Here is a 23,757-nt window from a genome sequence, read left to right on the forward strand (position 1 = left end):
CGTTTACGGTAATCTCACCACGTCGCCTTATGAGTAATGCATTTCGGTTTGAAGGGTGGGGCGGCCGTTGTAACTATACTGAGACCTTAGAACTTATATCTCAAGGTGTGTGGCGCATTTACGTTGTAGATGTCTATGGGCTCCAGTAATCACTTAACAGCAGGTGGGCTGTGAGCTCGTCCACACATCTAGGCAATAAAAAAAAAAATATTCATGTCAGTTCTTGAGTTATGGCGTTAGCTCACCATTCGTGACCATACTATAGTCGTTGAACTTATCTCAATTTAGACGCCAGAATACAGATCAGCTGAGCACTCGATTTCAGATCTATGATAATTAAAAATTAATTGTGTTCTAATTCAGTTATGTTGGCAATTAAAATCCTAATAGTTTCGATTATTCTTAAGCTTATCCCGATTTGTTGGTTTAAACACAATTTGCACGTATTGTAATTTGTTTTGGGTAACAGTATGGACCAGCCCATTATTTGACGACATCTTTCCTGGAGGGCGCGAAGTCAGAATGTTTAGCGAATGATTAAATTAGTAAAGCCAGAGCGCTACAGAGTGATGTCGGCAAAGCGTTGATCAGTGGTCAAGCCACCTGAGATTGCACTCTATTCGTTTTTTTCTAATAATCGAATGAAATAATATTTGTGTTTTAATTTTGTAAAATCAAGAAATCGTTTAAGGTCCTCTGCCTTCCAAAATACAAAAAAAAAGGATATTATTGTTAATAGTACTAGTCAAAACAACTGTTATTCATTTCACTTCTTAGAAATACTCTACTAATAAAAGCATGTTTATTTGCATACATGTGTATTTGTTATTAAATATACCTCATTCCTTTGGTTTTCTTGTTATCTTGGAGGACCGGTTGAGGTTACGGTCCATCAGACACAGTTCTGTGTCTGATGGACCAACTCAACTAGACACCAGTAACGCCAATAGTACAGCAAAGCCATGCTGGACCAAATACAGATGCTGCTATCGGTCTTATGACGTCATAACGGTGGATTACATAATAATATGAAGGCGTACATAAAATATTTTACTTTAAGTTTTTTTATTGCTTACCCGCGTGGACTCACAAGAGGTCCCATCTACTGTAGTAACTGGTAACGTTCGAAATATCTTTAGAGACTCATCTAAAAATGATGGGCGCATCGTTTTTCTCAGTTGTATCATCGCACGCATCACACGCTATAGGTACTTCATGTACCAAGAAAAATTATCATGGTAATTTCATTTACCAAAACCTTGAAGTTGTCATTTCAGTTTTACTAGCAGCATCTTCTTCAAAGACTGAGGTGGAAAGACTATTCAGTGTTCTCAAAAATGTAAAAACTGACAAAACGGGCTTTCTAATGAAACCCTGAACGGCTTGCTCCATACAAAGCTGGGATTGCTCGCAAACAATTGCTCAATTTTAAAAACGAACAATGTTATGTTGCGTGCAGCAAAAGAATATAAAAGCAATGCGTCGACTTCCCAAAAATTCTAATCCTGTAGATCTATGATCTTCTGTGGGCATTTTGTTATTATATAGCTACATTATACGCTGTGGTTTATTTTCTGTATTTTGTTTATGCTCCCTAAATAAAGGATTTATGAAAGTTGTTTAGGGAATTTTAGGGATAAATTCAAAAGAAACTAGGGTAAAATGGAAATTGTAAGTGGAAACACTGAAAATACCTCGCTCAGTCAATAGGACTTTTTGGCGGGAACGCGAGGAGTGAAGTTGTGTGATTTCTTATATTTTGTCTATTTCGTGTTTATTCAGGTTTAAATGTGTAATAACCGTGGTTTATTAACTGTTTAATATCTGTGAAAGTGCACAAATGTGGGAAAATGAAACAAAGCTGCTGGACGTAACTTCTCGGGTTCCTCCAAAAAGTCCACTGAAAAAATCTCAGTAAACCATTATTTTACTACGATTATATTTCATCCCATATCATTCATTTAATTTCATCCCAGTTGATTAATGTCTCAAATTAAACATCTTCGTTTCATTTCACTCCATAATATCATTTTTCATAAAAATATGAATATAAATTAAAATAAGACATGACTTAAAGGTCTCAGTTACCAGGTCATAAATCCCTTAAAAAAAACTCAGTCAATATGTCAAATTGTGTAATTTGAAATTTTGTTTGAAATTTCGTTTGAGTTAAAAAATAGTGCAGATTCAGAGACACACATATTCTATGGCTTTCATTTTTTTTTATTTCTCGTTAATTTACACCATTAGAAATTAGTAACATAACAAAGGATTGTTTGGTAAAAAGTCGAAATGATTGGAGATTTAGCAGACTTCGACGACGTCAGCGACGTGGTATGGTGATGATTTTCTATTCAAAACAGAATGATAAACAACAAAAATGTTACGGACATTTTTAAAAATACACTTTATTTTACTCTGTAACTACAATCATGCCTCTAGGCTTATGAATGCAATTATTTAAAAAACACTGCAATGCAGTACCGGTACATACCTACTCGACTTGATCCTTCAATATTTTGTAATGTGAAAAATGCGAGCTAATTTGCATTTACTTCTAATAAATTACAAATAATCGTAATTATAACTGAAAGTTTGTTTACGGCTTAGTCTTGCGCTTATAATTTATTATTAATATTGTACAAACTGTAATTTGTCTACAAGTAACACCTTAGTCGTCCGTGAAAACTAAATACTTAGTAACGTCGAAAATATGGAGTGAAAATAATAAAGTCGTGAATAAAATATAGAGTAATAGTATTTTTAAATATGTCTCCAATTTACTTGATATGTAGAAATACTATATTTTCTCAGTTACTTAAAAAAATTATTGACGATTAAAACTCATCTAAATAGTCATGAATCTTTTTTTATTTATTATTTAAGAAACTTTAGTGGAAAATTTGCAAATTCCGTTACTGTTAACAGAACATGAGAAATAACATTGAGCTTTTTCCACAAGTCTTAGGACAAAGCAATATATTATTAATGTAAGCTATTCATAAACTTACAAATTGATCAGTTGTGCAACAAATCAACAAACATACATTTCTAATTCACTAGTAAGTTTTTAGTTTCTTTGCATTCCACAGTGATGATGCTGTTTTCATACCATTGTTGTTTTGTATAATAATAATGAAAGAAATATTAGGTTGTGGTGTATTAATAGCATTAAATACATAAATCGAGTACACGTTAAAAGTACATAAAATTAAATGTCAATAACAAGGCAGGCTGTGAGCTGCTTCATCCATTTGTGCAATGAAATTAAAAATATTCAAAATACAAACAATTATATTATTTTATTGCAGATTTTAATACCACCAAAAAAGGGGATAAAGAATCATGCACTTGACTCATTAAGCATGATAGTCTTAGATGATGACGTTGGACATCCAAGTACTAGACAAACCTGTGACATAAAATATGATAAAATATTTTTAGACAATAAGAATTTAGTAAAATTTATAGAAAAATGTTTTGCTCTGGAGAATTCAGATGGGATGGCGAGAATTGTTAATCGCACATTATTAGGCTTGTACCAGAACACATGTCCTGAGTACAAAAGTTCACATCGGTTTCAAAATATTTTGGACAATGCCTTTATGAAGTTAGAGTTAGATCCAAAACACAAGTTCTCGCACATAAAAGGTGTGTGTGATGCATTGAAACTTCATAAAGTTAAGAAGAAGGCCAAGCTTATAACAATGTCCACAGCTTTACAAGATAAGTTAAAAGAAGACAGTAAGTAATTTTAAATTTACCTTCGAACTGTTTTTCAAAACTTTTAGACTTATTTTTTAATAAATTAGTACTGAAAAATTTCAGTATTGTTGAAAATAAATTGTAAATTAAATTTTCAAATAAAATATGTACCTAGAAGAAGTCAATAGTTACTCCTTTTAGCAGTAGCATAATTAATAATAATTTAAGCTATTAATAATAGCTTATTAATAATTTGAAAATTTATGTGATCTCATGTTTTTTTTTTTAAATTTAAATTACCTTCTACAGCTGCTCTTCAGAGAAGATCACCAGTAGATGGGGTTTCAAAAAAGAAATCGAGGTTTAACTTTATAAACTTAGATGATAATGGAGCAAACATTATAGAAATCAAAGATGATGACAGTGATGTAATTGTTGTTGACAACAGTTCAAAACTTTCAAATGAAAACAAAATCACTATAAGAGAAACAATTAAGACTGAAGATAGTACAAATGAACCTATGAAAGAAATGGATGTTGAAACGAAAATAATTAAGGATGTTCAAGATATTAATGTTGATTTTTTTATTATGAAAGATTCAGACAGCAACAAGACTGAACTGCTAGTACCTGTAGGAAAAAAATCCTCTACAATTGATACCGAGACTCGAATCAAGGAAATTGAAATTACTATAGCTAATTATAAAGAGAAAATAGTTAAGTTGGAGCAACAGGATGTTTGTGATGATTCTCTTTATTCACCATATATTCAGAGTGAAAAGTGAGTGTTGATTGAGTTAATAAAAGTAAATTTGTGGATTGTGGATAAATAGACCAATATCATGTGCACCATGAGCAGTTATCTCATATTAAGAGAATTTGACTTTGAAATGTTTGATACATACCAATGACTTTTTTGCCACTATGACATAAGATTTAATTATCACAAATTGGAACATAATTTTTATAGAAATTTGGACCATTGTTGAGAAAATGTTTTTGTCTGGCTATCAATCCGGAAATATGAGTATGGAACCTGGTTATTACTAGCTTGGACATTTTAAGGATTTATAGGATTGTCTACAAGCCCTTGTTCTCCTTTTCTTCAAAATAATATCAATCATGCATTCCAGTTTGAAGGGTACTAAGTTCTACTTTAAAATGAAGTTGTGGTAGCTATGGGCTTTAGTAACTTCTAACAACAGGTCAGTCCTGTCCATCTACCTTGGTAATATAATGAACTGGCTGTTGTTACAGGTTAAAACAAAAGATTGTGGATCTGTATAAAGAGCTGTGTAGTCTTACTGGAGATGAGCCAATTAAAAGACGCGAAGTTCGACTGCAAGTTGCAAAAGATCATCCTCCTGCACCTGTTCAAAAACTTGAACAGTTCCTCAATGAGAACATAGGGTCAAATGGAGAGCCACCGTTCCCTGATTTCCATGACGTGATGATGTGTGTAGCAGAGGCCAATGCTACTGAGAGTTTGGGCTGGAATGCTGTGCAGGTCATGTCTGAAGGTAATTAATTGTATCTACATGAATACCCAAATTTATCATGGGGCATTTGTATCTAGCGATGCACCCGTGTTGGAATCCTGCTGGCAAGTACCAATTATATTTCTAATGAAATACGTAATACTTAACAAATGTTCACGATTGATTTCCACGGTGAAGGAATAACATCATATAGTAAAAATGAAACCTGTAAAATTATAATATGCATAATTACTGGTGGGAGGATGTCTTGTGAGTCCGCACTGTTAGGTACCACCAACCTGCCTATTTCTGCAATGAAGCAGTAATGCTTTTTGGTTTGAAAGGTGGTGCAGCCATTATAACTATACTGAGACCTTAGAACTCATATCTCAAGGTAGGTGGCGGCATTAACGTTGTAGAAGTCTATGGTCTCCTGTAACCACTTAGCACCAGGTGGGCCTTGAGCTCATCCAACCACCTAAGCAATAAAATATAAAAAAGTAGGGATAGCTGGGATTAACAAAATTCATTTTATTAGCATAAATAGAAAGACCAAGGTTTTGATTGCGCCATTTTATGTGATTGTCAAATTGCTAATTTTAATGTAAATATGGAACAAAGATTTGTATTGAAATTAAATTTATTTCAGCTGTCATACTTTCAATAGATGCATCCGAGCACTGACTTCTATATAGGGTAATGATCTACAAACAGAGGCCAAATTCATAGTTGAATATATTATTTGTTTAGAAATGCTGATGAGCTTAAACACCAAATCATTAATGGTGGCATCTCCATTTTACAACTCTTCTCTTGGACTAGTGCATTAACATGAACTTAATTATATTTTAACTGTATCCTAATCATACAAATCGGAACACACAACTGTACTATGGCAAAAATACACAGGTTAGTGGTGTCCACTAACACCAGCAGGGGGAGGATTAGAGAAAGTTCAGTACAACAATAAGTGGATGATCTCCATTCTGCACAGGTCAAATGTTAACTTTAAAAGTTATTAAACTTCAGAGTATCTCACTTTAATTATTACATTACCTTTTTAATGTTTCGTTTTTTTTATGGCAATGTCAAGGGCACAGCCATATTGTGTTTGTTTCTTATTCCTTCAATTGTGGAATTCGTCAATTTGAGTACATATTTCTTTAGGCCACAAAGACAAATATTATAATCAGTAGATAGGAAAGTTTAGAAGATATTATTCTGCTAATCTAATTCACATAATAAATAAATTATGTATGAGGCTGAGATTTGTTTATTATATTTTGTTTAAACGGAATCATTGGAAAGTAAAGTGACTTTATATAAGTATCTTATTTCTAGCAAATGCATTGTTCACTCAATGTGGTCGAGCTCTGCAAAAACGTCGTCAGCAACGCGAATGGCGAGACTTGTTATGTCGAGTCAGGAGCGAAGACTTGCGAGATCCTGCTGATGATGATCCCGAGCTGCTGGCAAGACTCGAGGAGAACCGACGCACGGCCGCAAAGAAAGAACGGGATCTTATGGAGAGGTATTTTCGTACTGCACACATAAACACGCTTATGTCTTGGGTTTTTAACCGACTTCAAAAAAGGAGGGGGTTCTCAATTCGACTGTTTTCTTATGTTTGTTACCTCATAACTTTTGAATGGGTGAATCGATTTTGAAGATTCTTTTTATATTAGAAAACTGACGCTTTCCGTGTGGTCCCATTTTAGTCCAGTTCTGATAATGGTATCCATGAGAAAACCATATAAGTATTAGATTTGCATTAAGCACGTGCGCGACAAATAGATGAATAACTCAATATCACGCCAACCGATTTCGATGATTATTATTTTTAGTGTATATTAATTTGTTTTGGAATATCTTTGTTTTCTATTTGAACTCGGTTTTTGTTAAAGGATGTCTATTTGCAATTATTATTAGTCCACTGATTAAAACCTGAGTTGTCCAGTGTATCGTATAGCTCTATTTACTTAATTATTTTTATTAAATACTGGTGGTAGGACCTCTTGTGAGTCCGCACGGGTAGGTACCACCGCCCCGCCTATTTCTGCCGTGAAGCAGTAATGCGTTTCGGTTTGAAGGGTGGGGCAGCCGTTGTGACTATACTGAGACCTTAGAACTATATCTCAAGGTGTGTGGCGCATTTACGTTGTAGATGTCTATGGGCTCCAGTAACCACTTAACACCAGGTGGGCTGTGAGCTCGTCCACAAATCTAAGCAATAAAAAAAAAAAATTTTTTTTCACGCTAATGTATTTTTGTGAGTGAATAACAATCCTTGGTTACAGGTTTACAAATATTGATTGCGACGTTCCCAGCCTTAATTTACATGTAGATATTAATGATTCGCACGATCAGATAGTGGACAAAAGCGACGAACAAGACAGCGATAGTGAGAAGGAAGAAAAAATTCAGATCATCACTAATAAGGAAGTCAAAATAGAGAAAGACATTGAAACAGATAAACTCGACAGCTCCGACATTGAAACTAAAAAACTTGACAGTTCCAACAGTGAACAGAACAGTGACAACAATGAGGCCACTGCCGATGTCAAAGTAAAGATTGAACCCGTAGACCTATCAGTCCTTTACGACAGTGTCGAGAACAGCGTCACATCAGTCATATTCGACGTCGAAGATCCATTTTTGGTGATTGAAATTTCGTCCGATAGCGATGATGACTGTAATGAAACTGCTGAAAAATTATGAAAATTGAACTGTTTATCGTAAAAGGCAACTAACAAAGACATCTGTCATAAAGTACTTATTTAATTAATAGGGCTCACACAATCGCCATTTTTGCCAAAATTAACATTCGTGCACGTGATCGGCGTGCGATAATATGGCTACATTGAACACATTGGCTCCAAATGACATCACACAATGAAGTTCCGTCTAACAGTTATGAATTTTCGTGACAATTTTGAAAAAAAAAATGTCGCATTCCCTATTCTAAATTTGAGTAGCAAGTGTTACTCTATTCTGTGAAGCAATACTAGAGTAAGTCGTAGAGATAATATAATATTTTAGCAAACATTTTATTCTCATACATTCATGTTATTACAGTTTTAAGTAATTCACGTAAAATGATATATATATATATATATATATATTGCTTTTAACCGCATCTAGACAATTATAACCTGTGATAAACACTGCCTTAGTCTTACACATACAGAAATTAATTCAAATTAAATCTATCAAGATTTTAAATGCTGTTTCTTTAGAAAAATTGTTAGTTGAAAAGTGATCTCTTAAAATTACAATATATTTTATGGTCACAAAAGCGAGTAAAAGAAACTTAAGACGTTTTTATCAGCTGATTAATTGCATATACTGACTGCATGCACAATTGGAGCATTAGTATTTATTCAATTTCTATTTAAAACGTTCAAATGTATCAAGTCTTTGTTTTGTGGCAAGTTTTCTTTATAGCCGGTATGTGTGCTCACGTGCTTTTGGAGTGATTAGTCTACGGACGCAAAATGTGGAAAGTCGTGCATCATTATTAATTATATATTCATTGTTAGTTTAGTCATATTTAAATTTGTGGTTTTAATAAAGATTTCACATTAGGAAACAGGCTTTTTATTTTTTAAACGCCATGTTAATCTCATTTTCATTTCTGAACTAGTTTCTGCTTGCAGCTTCTCCCACGTAAACTACTATGACGTGTGCAGACTCATGGCCAACAATAGGATGAAGGTAGCCTATATTATTTTCAAGGGTTTAAATTATTTAATACAGTTACTTCTAATAAGGAGAGTTTTCTCTTACCATGGAACACATTCGTGAGCACTTTAGGTACATTTTCAATTAAAAACAGTTTCTGAAAACATAGTTTCGTAAAATGCTGAAGTAAAAAGTAAATAATAAATTGCTATATTGTTCGAATGTCGAATGGATCAAATTAAAAATAAAATTACATTGGCATAAGTATTGATCCTTCTGTGCAAATTTCAAAATTAATTGTCGACCTAAAATTATGTTGAATGATTCAGTTCTATCAATTTTTTATTTGCCTTTGCATGCAGACGAGTACACGGCCCATCTTTTGGTGAGTCGCTACCATCGCCCATGGACTTCAGCAATGCCAGGGCCAGAGCAAAGTCGCTGCCTACCGAAATATAGGCCAAGTCTAATAAATGCCCGTTAAATTACTTATTTTTAGGATGGATTAGATGAAATGTATCAATTTAAAATCCAATCGAACCGCAGAGTCTACCTAAGGTTGCCAAAGGCGGGAGCAGCTGCCAGTTCAGTTTGAACTGTATTCAGAAATAAGAGCCTACCAAAACAAAGTTATTTATGTTTGGTTTGGTAAATTAATTACTATATTAATTTTAGCCTAAAATATTATTTAGGTTTTGGTTTCGGAATCTGTATATAAAATCCAAAAAGGGCCAAAGCAGGGAAGAAATTAAAAAACTATAAATAATATTAAAACAAAAAGTAACGAATGACAAACTCACATTTCATTAGTTTTGTACAGATTTAATTCGACAGACTGTTTAAATACTTATGACTGATTAACATATGCTTATTCGGCAGCTTTTTTCTTTTTCAATTCGGTACGTGATCGAGACATTGCCTTGTAGTTGGGTTGAGTATCAGAAACACGAATCGTCATCAATCGCCATACAAACTTACATATATACAGAAATTACTAAATCCAATACTTCATTCTGACCTAGCCCCATGTTATAAAAATAAAAACCATAATGATTCTTTAAATGAAAGAAAATATCTGTTAGTGTTAAGTCTCTTAAGTCACAGGGTCGGTGTTTGCCTCAAAATGTATAAAATTAGTAGTTAATATGAATTAAAGTAGAATATTTTTCCAAATGAATACAATTTCAAGAGACCGTGTGTTTTAAGAGAGCTACTGTTTATCAATAACGCGTCAATTAATTTTAAATTAATCTACATCCTGGACAGATATCTAAAGCACAACACAAACGGGGACACATCTTATTTTTATTAAAAAGAAAAATTGGTTTTACTAAAGTATGTATTTTTATTTTACATATCCCGATGTCTACACGTCCATACCTTAGATTTTTTTATTTTATATAAAATCAAAAACCTGATTAAAAGCTGCTAAGTATAAAAAAAGCTTGACCGACAGTAACGATTATGCAAATTCGTTGAGAGAGAAGTATTCCGCGCAGACAGGAGAGCGAGCAGCTACTTTTGTTCGAAAACAGGAATTTTGAATGCTTAAAAAAATATCTCTATAAGGCCTTACCTTACACATTCTTACATTAATTTTCGTATATTCATATCGTCTTTGACAATGTGACGAATTAAAAAAAAAAATCGACAAGTCCGCTAACATGTAAGTGACTGATTGAACCAACGAGCCTTCGGAGGCAACACTTGCGGCAGCGACCATGGGCACACCGCGCATTCTGTAACAATTCATGTGTGCGTCCAAACACACAAAAGAGAGCAAGGAAAGGCCGAGATGAGCAAAATATCTACATTTTAAAAATAATTTCCTTTCTTTCTTAAAATGCATATCAGTCTTCACTGAAAACGTTGGGTTTCAGGAGACACGATCATCATCAGTCTTGATTGATTCAGCATGAGTTTGGTCGAAATCATCAGTTCGTATTACCACAGAAGGCGCATTAACTACAGTAGTTCATCTGAACGAACGGCAAGTGTTACATATGAAGGGACCTGGCGCCTACAAGGCGACTCTGATCATTTCAGGACTATTCAATCACACACCACATTCAAGAATTATATTTATTTCAATATTTTTTTTGGGTTTTTTTTACTTTTTTTTATTTAGCTCTTTAGACTATGGTATTAACTTCAAGTTTGCGTCCATCTTTTCGACACGATATCAAAATGATATTTAATTTGAACTAAGGTCTGTTTATCGAAATGTGGATTGATTGGAACGCGCTAGTAGAGCTCCAGTCAGTATTGCGATCCAACCCACAGACCCGAGCTGCAGCGAGAGGCCTCGTCCTACGCGAACCAGCGACGCGACGCGTTATCGCTCAAACCTATCCCGCGCGACATTCGTAGCAGGAATCAGGCGCACAGTATCGCTTCGTGTCGCATCGCATCGCACAGGACGACGGGTAAGCGAAAAGAGAACGAACAAAACAAAAACAAACGTGAAGTTTGGGGTCTGATGGGTCACGACCGCCGCGGCCGCCTCGCTCTCGCCGCTCGCACCCACACTACAAATAAATTATGTCTCGCTCACTACCCACCCCGGTGCTGGCTGTTTCATTAAACACCGCTACTTTTAAATTGCCAAAATCATATACCCAACAATGTGGAAGAGATACTAATTCAATAAACATACAAGCTTACTTAATGATTTCTCTGAAATTGTCTTTGAACTGTTAATTTACAATTATAAATTAAAAAAATCAATATATAATATTTTACTGCTTTTTATTGAAATTATATTTTTCTTAAATTCACTCTTGTGTTCGATCCACATCGAGGGCACGTAATTGTTTTTTTTATTTTTATTAAAATAACCTTTATTTTACAAATCTTTTTCGTTTTCTAGCTGTAATTGTTTAACAATAATCGGATGACTGTTCGATTTGGCCAGCAAATAATTTAGAAGCCCTTTAAATTCGGTAAGTATTACGGAGCTGGGGGCGAGACTACGGAACGCGTCGGCGAAGTGAGGGGGTGAGGTATTGCGAGTGACGTCAGCGAGGGGGAGGCGCCCCGCGGTCTCCGAGCACCACCTCTGTATTATTATTCGTTTTTTAAGTTAAATTTATACACAATATTATGTTTTACATTTATGTAAGAGTTGTTGATTGTAAAAAATTAAAAGTTTGTTAACCCTATAAATGCTGAGTTGGTTTATTTGTCGAGAGCTGTGTTTGCTTTGACGGCGATGACGCACTCCTCACCGCAGGATTTCAGCACGGTGCACTGAAATTAGAAAGAAAACGCATCAATGAGTACTGTCCTTAAAAAAAAGGGTGCGTGTACTTATGTACGCGCGTAAGAAGTTATACTTTATTTTTAATAAATTTATTTCTTTATTTTTTATTCAAATTTTAATCAATTTGAAAAAAAAAAAAACGATTAAACAACATCCTCAAACACGAATATTGGACATCTCTTTTCTTGACATCGTATAAATTCGGTAACTCTCGGTACGGTTCGGAAAGTTCACCTGCGGCTGTATTCAGATTCGCCAAGTTACGTCGGTCGTATTGTAATGAGCGATTTAGTGGGCAACTTCATTTCTGTTAATTTTGTGTCACGGTGCGCGCGCATTGTAAAATTTCACTCTCATCAATTTTTCATAACGCGCCTAAAGAAGTATAACTTCAAAAAGCTATTTTGCCTACCTACTGCTAATAACCTCAAGGGATTATTATATAAAAAAAAAAATTGCTTAGATGGGTGGACGAGCTCACAGCCCACCTGGTGTTAAGTGGTTACTGGAGCCCGTAGACATCTACAACGTAAATGCGCCACCCACCTTGAGATATGAGTTCTAAGGTCGTAGTATAGTTACAACTGCCCCACCCTTCAAACCGAAACGCATTACTGCTTCACGGCAGAAATAGGCAGGGTGGTGGTACCTACCCGCGCGGACTCACAAGAGGTCCTACCACCAGTATAGCCACCATTACTATATAACTAGCTGGTAAAAATATTGTAAAAATTATTATTTATTACTTTACATAACCAGTACCCAACAAATCTTTCAGGTCGCGGATTAATGATAAAACAATCGGTGTTTCCGTTTTATCAATCATTAATTTATTATTTCACACTATCGAGCGAGCGCGTTAGCGCTTCTACTAATAAATTAAAATCGTTCAGCATTACATGACGTAAGACATTTACATTCGCAAGAATATATTAAACGTCCAATGCGATGTTAAAATCGTACAAACTTAAATCTTTGCCCATTAAATTTTACTCAATATATTATTTAAAGATTCTGTTTAACATATTGTAGATATTACACGAGCACTAGTCAAATTGGGTTATAAGAATTATCATCCTTATCGATACTTTCGGAACACAGAATCCTGCCGCACTTATCCCTTCATACCTCCACAACCATGGTTGCCCCAACATCTTTATGCTTTTAAAATAATGATGTATTTAAAGGTAAATAAATTCATGTTAAGCCTGTACATATCATATTTTAATGTTTTTATTATTATTACTAGCGACCCGCCCTCGCTTCGCTTCGGAAACATTAAAACACACATGAAACCAAAAAAATAAAATAAAAAAAATTAAAAAAAAAGTAGCCTATGTTCATCAGGGACAATGTCGGCTTCTAATGGAAAAAGAATTTTTCAAATCGGTCCAGTAGTTTCGGAGCCTATTCGAAACAAACAAACAAACAAATCTTTCCTTTTTATAATATTAGTATAGATAAATGTCCATTTTCATTAAACTTTGTGCCTGGAAAAAATACGCGGTTTTATTGAATTCCGGGTAGAATGTTTTCTAATAATATACATAAAGTTTTTTATTACTGTTTTTTTAGGTGTTGCAATTTACATGGATGGATACAACGGCCGATCAAACGCGGAATTCCCCAGAAGGAGAAAGGGGTCTGAGATTATTTACGCGATTCTCAATAAACACAGTAATTTCTTATTGGAGTCCCAAATTCTTGATATACATAATTGCAATAAAACTCATTTTTTAGAACACAGTATACAAATCGCACCTTTATAATTGAAGTGGCCTAAGTATTTTTTTTTTTTTTTTTAAGCAAATGATTAATAATATACTTTGAACGACTTATGAACATGTATTCGATGTAAAAATTCAAGTCTCCTTTAGTTCAGAAAAGGCAAACGTATTTTTTCGTCTCTTTTGAATCAAGCTCTTACCTAAAGTATTATTATAATCGAAAAACAAAAAAAATGACAATTCTTCAATTATCTTCTTGTTGTTTACCAAAAGATAAGATAATTTTGGATTAAACAACTTCAATTCTAAAGGTGCGCGAAATCATATTCACAGAAAATCTACCTACAATAAATACATGATATATAATCAGAGTGATCCGTCAGGAAGCAGACCGCCCACTTTACGATTTATTGATTTACGGCAAGTGTCTTTGTGCAAAGGTCGACTTATGTGTCGTCATTTATAAGCCTTGGTCCTTCACAGATACGATTAGACGTTCTGTTTTTATTCTTAATAATGAAAATAAAGTAAAAAAAAAAAAAAATTGGAAAATATTACGTATGGTAATTTGGGTCCCCATTTTAAGATTCTTTAGGTACATACAGAGATAAGCGCACAGACAAAGAGCAAACAATTTTTTCATAACACAATATAAGCCCCATATGGGAATCGAACCCGCGATCCTTGGCGGAACAGTTAGGGCCACTAATTACTGCACCACCAAGTCAATCAGAGAACGTATTACTTTGGGGAGACAGCGATATTAATTAAAATAATGTATTGAAAAAGTATTGTTATAATGAATTTGAATCTTTAGTGAAAATATTCAAGACATAGTAGTAATACCCAAGCACTAATAGATTTATTCCCTCAACATATGAGCACATATGAGCACTGAGCTTAAAGTTCATGTTTTTTAGAATTAAATATTAGAATGTACTCTTAACCCATGAGTCCGTATGACTTGTGAAAAACACTAGTCCAGGTATCAGGCAGAGATATCATCTACGAGTTAATCTAGCACCAGCAAACTGAATAAGAATGCCAGAGACTCTATACTCGACATTAAGTCATCTTTGAAATCATAATCAATTCTTACTTCAGATAACTAACTTGTTTTTTTTTATTTTTACTAATTATAAAAATTAAGATTCAAACCCATGTAATTTTACAAAAAACACAAGTTCCAAATTTTTTCTTACCATTAACACTAAACATACCATAACGGGTCAAATGACCCATTTTGAAAGTTTGCATTGAAAGTGCACGTATCATCTTATTGCTTTTGCACATTTGACTTCTTGACTTTTTCTTACCAAATAATCTACAGTTATTATACGTTTCGTTTTGTTTATCTTGAGATTACTCAGATAGATAGTATAGATAGATAGATAGGGTAAGTAGTATAGATAGATAGATAGGATAAGTTAATACTTGTCATATACCATTATCTACCCGGTATGGTAGTAAGCACCAGTAAGTGTTGGTATGATTAGTGTTAAGCAAGATCAATAAAAAAATTTAAATAAAAATTCGAATGACACATACCAACAATTCCTTGCCGCTGTCGAAGTCAGTACGCAACTGTGTGCCGAGGTCACCATCCGGGATTTTGAGGTCCTCACGCAGGTCACCGTTGTCAGCCATCAGGGTCAGGTAGCCATCATCCGAGATATCAGTCAGTTGGTAGTCTTCGCGCTTCACGTGGGGTACGTCCATGTTGTGTGTGGAGGGACAGATATCTTCATACCTAAAGAATGCAAAAAAATATTGTTAAAAAAATTCATTATTGGTCAAATCTTTTTTAAATTTTGGTCAGGTAGGTTATTAGAATGTATGAAGATAGTGCAGCCATAGCTTTCGTGACTTTGACTTCAATAGTAGTTTATAATTAAGTATTTAAAATAGTATAATGCAATCCCATGTTGCACAAGATTTCCCTAATAATGGAAATTTACTTGCGTATTATTACCTAATTTGTACTGTAACAGATTCGTCCATCTTTGTGGTGACGACAACTTCAAACTACAAATAAACAAAGCAGAGTTAAGTTGGATTAAGAAATATGTTGGCTGGTTATGAAATCAATTTATTGCAATCTTGTTGTCACAATTTAATTGCTCTATTTCATTCTTCAATAAAGGGAAATGATGTTAAATTACCCAAGAGTTACTTGTAACTATCAAACGAGATCCAATTATGCATTTACTAAATTAAAAATGGAATTATGGATAAGTATTGAGATCTGAATTTTATCAATAGCTTACTTTACATAACGATTCTTAAATCATAACATATATTTTTTGTTACTACTTTCTACAATATGCAAAAATATTTAGAAGTCAAATCCTTTAATTCCCAAATCATTAGTAATTTAAGACTATAATAGAAGTGTATTTGTAATTGATGTGCCTTGAGGCAAAGTTGAAGTCCAGTTGAGTTCAACAAACAATTGCTTCAGGGCAGAAATACTTTAACTTTAAAGTCTTCTTTCAAAAATCTGACACGACTACCGTATCTTCGTAGACGAGGTTTTATATTTTTGATTTAAAATATTAATCCTCGGATTAATATTTCAAAATCTTATCAAACTTAACTCTTGGTACTACATTTTTAAAAAAGTTAATCGCATTTTTACTATCCATTTTGTTATCTTATCTATTTTGAAATGTAGGTGTGTTTTATTCTAAACAATTTTTAAAATACTCTCATTGTATGAAAGAATTAAAGAAGACATCTAAGTGTGATTGTGTATACAAATCCAAGCATTTCTAAAGTTTATCCAATTATTAAATCAATAATGGCCTATGAAAATATCTATTTTACTAGATATTAGAAGATTTGATTTAATAGAAGCAAAATTATACTAGATTATGCGAAAAATTAATCTTATTATGAAGAAAATTACGAAAACAAGTATTTTATTTCATGTTTTATATTTATTTATATATATATCCCTGTACGGTGATCCCGCTGCACTGTATTACAGCGAGACGCATAGTCGGGATTGATTTTTATTTTTCGAGTACCCTCAGCACGAATGCAATATTTATAAATCTGCATTCGCGACTCTATGGGCTCGTAAGAAATCACAAAACTGTAACTATAGGTGGAAATCGAACCTAAGGCCCTGACATAGAGAGGCGATGAGTTAAGTGATGGACTAAGGGAGCAGTAAGTAATCATCGTCAAACTTCCGTAGTATTGAACTCGAAGTACGCGCATTTTAGTGTTTTACTATACTTAATGCAATTTATTTGACTGCAATAAGCAGACAGAAAAATTTGTAAATTATTTCCAGGATACATTTTTTTCAAATATTATTTCTCCTGATCACACAGTGAATGCTATGGAAGTAGTTTCGTGAACATGTATTGGGTATGAATTTAGCTTTTGGTACCTGTCACAAGCCTTGGTTTTGTATTACAAATTCAAATGCTGCATTACTAAAATTACTGAATTACTTACTTTTTACCATTGAAGATATCAATCCCAACCAAGTGAACTTTAGCGTGGCCGTGCTTTCCGGTTTTGGATGTGGACATTTCAACAATCTTGCATGGACGACCCTTCAGCATAACGAAACCGTTTTTACGCAAGGCCGAACATTGCATGGGGAAGGTGGCTGAGGCCCCGGAGTCTCCGGTCTCAAAGTGTGTGTCTTCGATGTCACCCATTGTTGTGTTTTGAATTTAACAACGGTCAGGAATGATCTGTTGAAATGACAATGCAATAATATTTTTAATAACAAATATTTGTAAGAATGTTATAATGATAGGAACTTCTAAATGAGTTTGTTATTTTAATTGATTTATTTAGAACTTTTTATAACCAATATAAGTATGATTTGATTTAACATACATTAATAAATAAATAAATGCAGTTTTTAATCATAATTATATAAAAATTTCTTAGTTTAAACAAGTGAGAGAGAGAGTGTATTCTTTATTGTACACCAAAAAACAAATAAAGTGTGATACATTAAATACAAAAGAAGTACAATTGGCGGTCTTATCGCTAAGAGCGATCAGTGTAACTGAAGTGGAAAATTAAAAGTTAAATACACAAGCATTGGCTGCCTGTCGTAAATGTTGCAATAATTGCAGTCTGATAGATGAAAGGGACATTCTCATTTGACATTAAAAAAAGGATCAAAAAATCAGTTGAACTGTGATTCATAATCAGACCAGTAGTGTTTAATATTACAGTTACTTAGGCTATTGACTTTTATGTCATTGAACTTAGGTTCTCTTTGTTTTCGTGTGAAAGCACATGGTACATTTTCAATAATGTTGAAAGTAAAATGATTAAATTTTTTACGATTTTAATTATTTTTTGAGTTTAAAAAATAGTAGACCTATTTCTAATAAACATGATTCGAATGAATGGAATGTGGTGAGACCACTGATTAAACAATCTTTTTATCTTTATTTTTAAGCTTTCATAATCATTTAATTAAGATTGCTTCAAAACAGTTGAAAATGATAAATATTAGTTGATTTTACTTATTATGAGAAACACCTGAAAAACAAAACATGTAGAGTGTCCATTAACATTAACAAGACTAGAATAGCATCTACATCACTGGCATTATATACAAACAGCTGTTTCAATTGCACCTTCAATGTTCATTACTACAATCTATAGAAATAAAGCTTTGATACTGATGAATAAAATGCAATAATGGTATTTTTAGTTGTAGGCTCATAAACATCACCATTTTAGAAAAATATTATCCATAGGTGACAGGTGAAATAAGTTGAAATCTGCTAAGAAAGCAGACATGTGAACAGGAAAGAAAACCTCAGACTCAGATAAGATTATCATGGAAGTCAATTAAATCTATTAATATTACATTAGGCTCTAGAAGACATTAATCTAGACACATCCTAGACTCGAAAACACCGAAGCATATGTAATCTTATGTTTGAAAAGCAATTATCAATAAGGATCTTCCACAATATTCGTGTATGTAAAAGAAGCAATTAGATAAATATATCCAATCCAACAACAAGAAGTGAGTCATTAAACTTACTCACAGTAACTCCGAGGATCAACGCGAAATGTCTAGTGCATACAACACAAGTAATAATACAGACTGCAATAGGTCCCCGCTGCGCTTGTGCACTTTTTTCAAAATCGTACGTTGCCTAACCCCACCTATCGAACCCAGAAGAAAACATGATAACCCAAAGAACTACGAACAACGATCAGATAATACAAATAGCAAGATTTATTGAGTGAAATCAAGCTGGGAATATCCTTATTGGACTCTATAAAGCCGTGTAGTGTGGTCTCCTCACATGTGGCTTCGGAAAAGGGGCACATTGGGTATCCGTTTCTTGTTAGCACACATTTCGAAAAACATAGATATTTTCATCTACACATATAAAAAGGACAATGAAGTGCCACAAATTATTTATACTTCATCAACATTTCAAAACAGATACAATGAAAAGTTACAATATGACAAACGTGCCGGCGCCGCGACACATACGTTTTTTATTATTTACACAAATTTCACACGGTGGCAACGCAGCACTTTCACATATTTAAGTTCACCATTAAAAATACTTACAAAATCAAAAAGATAACTATTTATTAAAGCTTCACAATAAAACTAAGATATTTATCGACACTCACATGTGACCGACGGGTTCTTCAACCGAAAGGTCAATTTGCGCCTGCGTAGCACCTACAACAGTCACTTCCTGTCGCGGGGTTCACAAAATGGCGGATATGCTGCTGACAGATGGCGGCAATTTTAAAATGTAAAGAAAATATTTTTTTTATTATTCAATTTATGAACAAAATTACTGTTAAAGGAAAACATTTCAATTAAGAGTTTCGAATCTGAATGCTTTTGCAAAACGTAATTGTTTTGCAATCAAATTCAATACCTATGTTCCTCTCTGTGGAGCTGTTTTAGCATAAGTGTCAAATGTCGTTTTAATATTAATTCACAGATGGCGCCGCGTTATCTAGTAATTTGCACACAGATAAAAAATATAATTAAAAGACGAAACTAAAATAAATTTTAAGCTTTTACTAAGTCTATTACAGAAAAAATCTACAAATAGTTCAAAATATAATTGCAAAATAATAAATTACAAAAAAATTAAGTAGTGTGTAAAATCTTCGCATTAATGTTTAGGTTTTTTCTTGCATAGATGGCACTATACGCTACATATATAAATACTTGGTCAAAATTTTGTTTTCTACTTTTTAACCAACTGCTTAAAGAGGATATTGTTTTTTCTCTACCTATTCTGGCAGGTAGGTGAAATCTCGGGGCTCAACCTCAGAAAGCTTGCTGACACTGACCCTAGCAAGATCAGTTCGCAGAATCTACCACCGGATCAGAATCCCGACTCACTAAGAAGATCCGGATGGATAATGTTTTTGGAGCGTATGCTATGAATAGCAATATTAATACAATATTTCCACGAAAAAAGAGAAAGGATAAAATAATATTTCTCTACAGCTCAGCTCAACAGCACTTATTTCACGAATTTCAAAATAATATGGGATGTTATATTTTATTAATCTATACTTATAATATTATTATATAATATAATAATAATAATAATAATATTATAAAGAGGAAAGATTTGTTTGTTTGTTTGTTTCGAATAGGCTCCGAAACTACTGGACCGATTTGAAAAATTCTTTTTCCATTAGAAGCCGACATTGTCCCTGATGAACATAGGCTACTTTTTTAATTTTTTTTTATTTTTTTTTTTGGTTTCATGTGTGTTTTAATGTTTCCGAAGCGAAGCGAGGGCGGGTCGCTAGTAGTTAATAATCTCAATTGTGGGAGTGAAAATATTGAAATATGTTATTACAATATTGTAATTACTTTAAAGTGACCGGGAAAAAAATTAAGTATAAATATATATTTTTTTAAAGCTAAGTTTTGTTCTGTGACTTAAGTATCTTTTATCTCGAAAAAACACCTAATTGCGACGGGAAATAGTTTTATTATCTTTAGGATAAAATTATTGACACTTTCCCTAGATAACGCGCGAAGCTGTGAGTCACAGCTAGTAAATAACATTTGGGGTGGTATCTACCCGTGTGGCATCAGGACCCTACCACCGAGAAAGATCATAAGAACCTACTCGTGAAGCGACACGGCGGAGCACACACTTTTTTTTTATTGCTTAGATCGGTGGACGAGCTCACAGCCCACCTGGTGTTAAGTGGTTACTGGAGCCCATAGACATCCACGACGTAAATGCGCCACCCACCTTGAGATATAAGTTCTAAGGTCTCAAGTATAGTTACAAAGGCCCTATTAACAGCCCTATTATCACGAAGCAACGCCGCGTCGCTGTTGTCAGACTGGACCTGTCACTGTCGATTGTCGTAGCTACGATGTTCGATAGCTACGAGTCCTGCTAGGGCCCTAAATACCATCCTGTACCCGTAGTCTGCTTCTAGCATATGTTGACCGTCAAACTCTACATACCCCAGGTGCCCCATAGGCGTGGCTTCCCGCTGTCAATACTGCAGACTCGCGGCGCCACCCGAGGACAGGGCGATGCTACTGGTGCTCCAGGATACCCCCTAGTTCAGAACGAGCCTGCCAGGTCGGAACACGATACACCGCCGACCGGGTTACTCGTCCACAGTATACGTCTGGCAACGACAGCGACGACGGTAACACGGATCACATCGCGGACTGGTGCCAGAGCGCTAGAGTGACGGTAGCGTTCGGCCCAGCCTCGACCCCCTCAGGTCGCCCCGTGACCACCACTGGGAGGAGACTGCTTCCTTAAGGGGCCGGAGCTAGACGAACCCCCGACTAGCCCCGTATGGCGGCGAGGGCACGTCCCCGCTAGGGAAGGAGCGAAGGAAGAGTTTCGCAGCCTCCTTCTGCGAGATGGTCGATTCGCAAACGTCGAGCTTCACTTATCAAGACTCATCGCTGTCGAGCCATGACGGTCGGCAGCAACGGGTCCGGTCCTATCTTCGCGACGAGGACGCGGCGCTGCTCCGTGAAAGCGGGTAATTTTTTTCCCCTACTTTTGCTGATAGCCTTGAGAGGCTATTTCAGCTTCACCCTAACGTGTAGGTGAGCTCACGGGGCTCAAACCGGAGTGGTGCTAGCACTGGCCCTAGCAAGAGCAGTGCTTCACAGAATCTACCACCGGATTGGAAACGCGACCCACTGAGAAGATCCGGCGAGAAACTCAGTGGACTAAGGGGTCATTACGTGAGCGTGTGTTCCTCCTCCTCCTTGCGTCGGTTTCCTCATTACTGAGGGTCGTGGTCATGGCCTTGAAACAGATTGTTTTTTATAGTGCACCGCCATCTGTTCCTATCTGCAGCTGAGTGCAGAGCATCGTGCACTGTGGTATCCAGGGCTGCACGAATCTGGTCCGTCCAACGGGTCGGGTTCCTGCCTCTTGGTCGCTTGCCCTCGACCTTTCCAGTGACCATCAATTTCTCTAAGTTGTCACTGTCTTTCCTTGCGATGTGGCCAAAGTATTCAAGAATCCTTCGCATGCAAATGGTGGAGAGTCTAGTCCGGATCTTCAACTGAGCTAGGATGGATAAATTGGTGCGGCGTGCGGTCCAGGGAATACCCAACATCCTCCTCCAGCACCACATTTCGAAGGCATCAATCCGATTGCGGTCAGCTTTCTTTATAGTCCATGTCTCTGCTCCGTATATGAATATTGAAAACACTAGTGTGCGGACTAGGTTGCTCTTGGTGTTCATAGAGATATTTTTGTCCTTCCATATTTTGTCCAGCTGAGACATGGCACCTTTTGCCATCCCAATCCGTCTGCGAATTTCCGGTTCACAAGAGCAATTGTTGCTGATGTTGGAGCCCAGGTAAACAAAGTTGTCCGTTACTTCTAAATTAAGTGTACCGCTGAGCTCCAGTCTGCCTGTGCGATCAACGATCATGACCTTTGTTTTAGATCTGTTTATCGCGAGTCCGAGGTCTTTGCTAATGCGCTCCATCCTGTCCAACTTGCCCATCTCGATTTCGCTGGCTGCCAGGAGAGTGGTATCGTCAGCGTAGCGTAAGTTAGAGATTTTACAGCCTCCGACGGTAATACCGCCATCCCATCCATCGCATGTTTTCCTGACGATGTATTCGCCGTAAATATTGAACAGGATGGGTGACAGGATGCAGCCCTGCCGCACGCCCTTGTGAAATTTGAACGAGTCAGATGCAGTCCTATCGATTCTCACTACTCCCTGGCTGTTGTAGTATAATGACTGAAGGAGTGCAGTAAGGTGGCGAGGGACCCCCAACTCTGTGAGGACATCCCACAAGCAGTTCCAGTCAACACAGTCAAAAGCCTTACTATAGTCAACGAAACACATGATGACCGGCGTGTCGAATTCGTAGCACTTTTCCACAATCTGTCTCACGTTCAGTATTTGCTCCCTCGTGCCCTTGCCTTTTACAAATCCAGCTTGTTCCTGCGGGATCTGCCAGTCCAAATAGTAACGAATCCTGCTGTTTATTACATGCAAAAGAATTTTGCTAGCGTGAGAGATGAGGGCCAGGGTGCGGTAATTATCACATTTTCTAGTTGAACCTTTCTTGTGCAGTGGGATAATTACAGACCGCGTCCAGTTTTTGGGCCATTCACCGTTTTGCCATACGTGATTGCAAATCTTATGGAGTACGTCCAAGCCATTGTCACCAAGAGCCTTGAGGATCTCCGATGTGATATCGTCAGGTCCGGGAGCCTTCTTTGATTTGAGCCGGTCGATTGCACCCGTTACCTCTGATCTCAGGATATTAGGCTCTAGATACTATATATATACTATAGCGTGTGTTCCACCGAGACAATGAAAGCCTCTGCTAATTTTTGTTTCTATTCGAACCATTCTGGAATTATAGCTTTAGCTATGACAGGATTCTGAACTAATACTG

The 23,757-nt window shown here is 35.6% G+C and overlaps 2 protein-coding genes across 5 annotated transcripts; one reads left to right on the forward strand and one right to left on the reverse strand.

Annotated features, from left to right (window-relative positions):
- Positions 1 to 2,125: 2,125 nt before the first annotated feature.
- LOC114252244 (uncharacterized) lies at positions 2,126 to 8,772 on the forward strand. Its single transcript, XM_028186749.2, has 6 exons — positions 2,126 to 2,334; positions 3,312 to 3,744; positions 4,015 to 4,486; positions 4,963 to 5,225; positions 6,525 to 6,714; positions 7,481 to 8,772. The coding sequence occupies exons 1-6, from the start codon at positions 2,293 to 2,295 to the stop codon at positions 7,899 to 7,901; spliced, it is 1,821 nt and encodes a 606-aa protein (XP_028042550.2). The 5' UTR covers positions 2,126 to 2,292; the 3' UTR covers positions 7,902 to 8,772.
- A 1,417-nt stretch (positions 8,773 to 10,189) lies between these two features.
- Positions 10,190 to 19,722, reverse strand: eEF5 (eukaryotic translation elongation factor 5). 4 transcript variants are annotated; one of them, XM_028186755.2, is made up of 4 exons: positions 19,497 to 19,722; positions 17,322 to 17,566; positions 15,402 to 15,603; positions 10,190 to 12,113 (listed from the first exon to the last, which is right to left on the reverse strand). In XM_028186755.2, exons 2-4 carry the CDS (start codon positions 17,528 to 17,530, stop codon positions 12,042 to 12,044), a joined length of 483 nt encoding a protein of 160 aa, XP_028042556.1. In that variant the 5' UTR covers positions 17,531 to 17,566; positions 19,497 to 19,722; the 3' UTR covers positions 10,190 to 12,041. The 4 variants fall into 4 exon arrangements, with proteins under 4 accessions (XP_028042556.1, XP_028042562.1, XP_089593157.1 ...); XM_028186761.2 differs by having other exon boundaries at positions 11,328 to 12,113; positions 19,432 to 19,537; XM_089737031.1 differs by having other exon boundaries at positions 11,328 to 12,113; positions 18,889 to 19,536.
- Between the last annotated feature and the right edge of the window lie 4,035 nt (positions 19,723 to 23,757).

Source organism: Bombyx mandarina, chromosome 03 (assembly GCF_030267445.1).
Source record: "Bombyx mandarina strain Sakado chromosome 03, ASM3026744v2".
In the NCBI taxonomy this organism is placed as follows: domain Eukaryota; kingdom Metazoa; phylum Arthropoda; class Insecta; order Lepidoptera; family Bombycidae; genus Bombyx; species Bombyx mandarina.